Consider the following 5,000-nt stretch of genomic DNA (forward strand, 5'->3'; position numbering starts at 1 on the left):
TCATTTGATGCCACCCCTGCGTTTCATGCACAGGTCATGTGTTTGTGTAGATTTCTGAGGAGTGTACACATGGATCAGACCTAAGTGTGCGAAGGACTCTGGAATCTTGAGGTTTTAAAGTTGCATTTCTTCCTTTGCCAATTTATCTGCCTCTTCCACTGCAGTCATGATCTTCGCAATTATCTATTTCTCACTCTGAGATTCGTCGTTTAACACTTTCATATTTGATGTTTTATTAGGTCTTAACTAACGCTGTGCAATATGGAGCAATTTGCACCACAGTTCCACAAACAGAATAATATATATTCTCTGTTAGTTAAAACATCTTCACTGACTGTGATGCCTCACTAATGCAGCCAACCTGACTGTCAAAGGTCTTAGTTCTCACTCACTGCCCTGCAAGGCAATAAGACACTAATGTACTATGTTTTACACTTAATCCGGTGTACAATATATATTTTATTGGCAGTGAATGGCACAATAAACCCCGAGGTGCATTTGAGTCATGCTAATTTAACATTTAAAATCACATCAGGCATTCATACAGTCAATATAATGTCCTAGTAAATCAGAATTAGTGGAAGATATTACCTCCGCCTGGATTCAGAAGTCCTACTTTTATCAAAAAGAGCATTCATTTATGTCTTTTCCATCTTATATGAAACTAATGGAGTTTAATACAGTTGATCAGTTTATATAATAATCACTGAGTCTGTGTGAGGCTAAAAAGAAGCATGGTGACTGACTTCAGGTGCGTTTACTCTTCCCTAGTCTGAACACACTGCTGGCTACTGCCTCTGCTGCTGCTGAGAATGAGAGAAATGATACTGCAATTCCCGCGCCATGTAACACTGCATCTCCTTCTCCATCATCTCCATCTCTTGATGCCAGTCTGAGCCCCCCTCCGTGACTTTCTGTTTGCAGTTTGGTGACGTAGAGAGACAGGAGGACAGAGAGAGAGAGGGAGAGGGGGAGAGAGAGAGAGAGAGAGAGAGAGATGCCGAGATGGATTGATAGACAAATGCAGAGAGGGCGGAACTTGGAATTACAGTACAGCGCTTATTCCTCACGTATTTTGCCATCTTGTGATGATGATGATGATCGCAGGTGCTGGACATGGGTAAATCGAGGTAAGCGCAGCCCTTTATACAACTTCTCAACATTAGTGATAGATCGACATGAAATAATGATCCACAAATACTCAGAACACGCTTCGGGTCACCTATTGCTATTCCGAACGCGCAGTGAGGAAGCAGCGGTGTCTTGTTTTCTGCAACACCTTTCTCCAAAAACAAAACAACTTACCGATTTCTGACGAGCAAGTCCGCGTCTCCGGGTGTCGGAACCGCAACGGTTTGCATAGAGACGGCCTCTCTGAAATTCGGACTAAGCTTGTTTACGACCAGCTTTTTCATACTGCTCGGTATGGAGGATCCTTTAAAATCCATGAAGTGCGCTGAGTAGGACATATCTATGATGAAGCGCCGCGCAGCCGAATGAACTCCTGAAAGTGCGTCGGTGCCTCTGCGCCCCCCGCCGATTACCGATATCGCTCTCCTGCCGTTTCTCACCAATAGCAGGACGGACATGGCTCCGAAATGTGACAAAGTTCACCGACAACTTAGCGTACGTTTGGAGCAGTAATAAACCCGGCTGCCATTAGCCTGCGCTATAGCCCCCCCCTCTGCACATACACAGCGTACAGGCCGGGCCGGGCAGAACCGGGCGATGTTAAGACAAAAAAAAATAGAAGCCGTGATGCTTTGCAGCGGGACTCTCTGTTACTTAAACAATAAAAAAAAGAAAAACAACAAGAAGCACAGGATCGAGTATTTAGGATAAAACGTTGCACTGGTGCAGCCTTCTAAGTAGCACAGCAGCGCCCCAGACTTGTCGTCGGAGTCCCTCCCCTTCCCGGACACAGCACTCACTTCCTAGTAAGGTGAAACAAATCAATCCTCATCTCCCAAACATATCCTCAACCCTTTTCCTCTTACGAAAAACAACACCAGCCCCGACGGATCTTTTTTCAAAACATGGACAAAACACTAAATATCACCAGTGCGCGTTTTGCGTAAATGCGCTCTTATTTCATTTGGGTTTTATTTTGGTTTGCCGAAACATGCTTGTGGCCACATGTTACACCTGTAACCAAAGCCTGCATCAGCGTTTTGTCAAAGTGTGTTCATTTCATGTGGCACCGTCTATTGTTATGTGTCTTTTTTTTCTTTTCTGGAAGCATCCACGCTACTCAAAATAAACCGTGTAACACTCCAACATATTGGACCATTGAACCCTCGTCCCACCCCCAGTGGGAGTCGAGCGTCTTAACTCGTGCTATGTCAGTGCCACGCTTTTTTTTTTCTTCCCTAACCTAAAGGTGACATCTAAGTTGCAAGAACCTTATTCCTGAGTGGTACTTGTTGTGGTTCGCGATACATGTTCGTATAAGTTTGGTTTTAGTTGCGTCAAGTTCTGAAATGATTCCTTCTCTTTGTCGGAGGTTTTGGATTTTTTAGAGCAAAGGGAGAAAGAGGGAAGGAGAGAGAGAGAGAGAGAGAGGGAGAGAGAGGGGGGAAAACAAGACAATTAAAAAGATTGACAGGTAGGCTCCTCTGTCAGGGGTGACGCTTGTGGAGAGGGGAGGAGTAAAAATGTAGCAGGAAAAGCCACTCGATGCGTCTGTCTATCAGTTGAGACTGTCTGAAACAGCTTCTGGATCCACCGCGTTTCCATTTTTTCTTTTTTTTTCTGGGAAGACCTCGGATCAGTCCCTGGAGTTTTCCTCCCTCTTTTTTCGCCTTTTAAAAGAGACAAATATTTTAGTCCATGTCGACCTGATCTGTTGTTGGCGAAGCTTTGGATGCGCCTGCGTCTTGTTTGTTTCCACTCTCTCTCAAGTGATATCCTCTCCACCGCATCAACCACCCCTCCAAAAAACCGACTCTGTCCATGATGCGATGAGATGAGCGGTGGAAATTATTTCCACGACTCTTAAAAAAAACGTAAGTAAAGAGAGAAAGCCTGCTAGTCCCGTTTATTATTATTTTTCAATTAGAGGGAAAGAGGGAAGGAGGGGAGGGAGGAAAAAGTCTCCGCCGGACTGGTGAGGCTGGATCCGGGGCTGAGGTGGCGTGGTGGTGACGGGACTGACATTAACCCATCTAATGCCTGTCTATCTATTTTCTCCTCTCCTTTCTCTGTTTCAGGTCTCTGGCAAAAGAGGACAAGGAAACACAAGGATACATTACTTATCAGAGCTGTGCGCTGCGCTTACACGGGACTTATTTGTTTGGTTATCGCCAGAGTTTATTTATTTTTTAGTTTTGGTGTGCGTAAAAGGCGCAGCAAAGTATCGTCCCCCTCCAAACAGCACTGGAGATTAGGGGGATTTTTTCCCGGGGGGGGAGTGAACTGAAAACTTGGGTTTCGAGGTTCTTTCTTGCTGCTTCTGATTTTTAAACCCTGCCATGAGAGACATGAAGGAAGATGATCTTTGATGGACATGAAGGTGTCAGGAGCTGGCCGAATCCCTTCGTAATTTCTCCACTTATTGTCGAAGCCGACTCAGCTATCAAGTCCAAAAAAGAGCAGCCAGTTTGAAAAAAAAAGAAGATATTTTCAGCTCCGAGATCAAACCTCCTTCCCCCCGAAATCCGGGATGATTTCTCCAAACTGACAGACTTGATTTGTTTGTAATTCCTGCATGAGAAGCACCGTGGAAAGTGACGGTCACTATGCCGAGGAGAAAGCAGCAAGAGCCGCGGCGATCAGCAGGTATAACCCGCCCCTCTATAACGACCATTTCTCATCCCAGTAGCCAACTAGTTTTTATTTACAAGTACTAAATGAAAAAAAAATGTCCTTCCACTTCACATTCTCTACTTGTGCTGCATGCTGCGATTTATTTTACAACTCTGTTTAAATTACATTTGCTGTGTTATTAACTCAGCGCGCAGCTCAACCCTTTGACCCACAGTTGTGTTTAAAACGTCTAATTGTGCAAATGACGCACATGTATGCGCGATGACACTTTGAGATTTTCTTTTTTTTTTATCCTCCTTTGCCAGGAAAGTTCTTATAAGAATGGTGAGATAAACTAAATGGCATGTTATGGGGGATAAAAGAGAGCTTTTGAGGTTCAAGAGTGAGTAATGATGAATAATTGACTGGGAAAGAAGGGGGAGAAAACTGGTGAGAGCCGGTTTTTTCCTTTCTTTCTATTTTATTAGAGGATTGCCATCCTTGATTTGATGCGTGATTGATCGCCTGTCATGTGGCAGTCTTTGATCTATTCATCCCTGATAAACATCAATAAATCCTTCCATGAAGACAGGCATGCTTCTTGTAGGGTTTAGCCAGCCACACACACACACACACACACACACACACACACAACCCTCCTGTTGTCTCAACCAGGAAACCGAAAAAAGCAACAACCCAAAAAAAACAAAAGTTGTGAATTCTGGTGGAAAATCACCTCATTTTATTTTAAGGGAAGGATGGTGTGTATGTTGAATAGATCAGCGGGGAAATCAGCCCAAACACTCCTTTTTTAATCAGGTGTTTGATTCCCCTCATATGCCTTTTCTTCACAGAGATAAAGATGAGGCGTTTTTTTTTTTTTTTTTCACGTTCACATCCAAATTCAGCCCACATTCACTGTAAGAATCAGTCCAGTAATGAAATCAATATCCACTGCTGGAGGGGAGTATTATATTTGCAATGTGACCAACTGATAAAACCAGGTCTTGGCAGAGGACCGACAAGGTTGACTTCTAGTGGTTTGGATTTGGACTCCCCCTTTTTTCTCTCGTCTCCCTGCAGCCTTTAAACAAATGTAAATGAGTGACAGGGGTTTCTACCTCTGTGCTAATGAGGCCGAGCCTTTGAAGTTAGGCATTAACAACTGGAGTGAACAAAAGACAGTTACAGAATTTTAAAGAGATTTTGAAATATGAGGTGCAAAGCGGGTCGAACAGGAGGGCCAGCCGAGGAAG

At 44.0% G+C, this 5,000-nt stretch overlaps 2 protein-coding genes across 3 annotated transcripts in view; one reads left to right on the forward strand and one right to left on the reverse strand.

Moving 5' to 3' along the window:
* LOC104918402 (prostaglandin reductase-3) overlaps positions 1 to 1,918 on the reverse strand; it is a 4,264-nt gene extending 2,346 nt beyond the window's left edge. The window contains exon 1 of the mRNA XM_010730147.3: positions 1,306 to 1,918. Coding sequence (XP_010728449.3) covers positions 1,306 to 1,589 — 284 coding nt within the window. The 5' untranslated portion in view covers positions 1,590 to 1,918. The remainder of the gene's footprint in view (positions 1 to 1,305) is intronic.
* The window catches only part of LOC104918403 (teashirt homolog 1), a 37,685-nt gene continuing 32,726 nt past the window's right edge, over positions 42 to 5,000 (forward strand). The window contains exons 1-2 of one of the 2 annotated variants that reach the window (XM_010730149.3): positions 42 to 1,130; positions 3,210 to 3,777. In XM_010730149.3, coding sequence (XP_010728451.2) covers positions 3,738 to 3,777 — 40 coding nt within the window. In that variant the 5' untranslated portion in view covers positions 42 to 1,130; positions 3,210 to 3,737. Of the gene's footprint in view, positions 1,131 to 2,663; positions 3,006 to 3,209; positions 3,778 to 5,000 lie in introns of those variants that run through there. The other variant, XM_010730148.3, reaches the window with a different exon arrangement.

This window comes from Larimichthys crocea, chromosome XIII, assembly GCF_000972845.2.
Source record: "Larimichthys crocea isolate SSNF chromosome XIII, L_crocea_2.0, whole genome shotgun sequence".
NCBI lineage: Eukaryota > Metazoa > Chordata > Actinopteri > Sciaenidae > Larimichthys > Larimichthys crocea.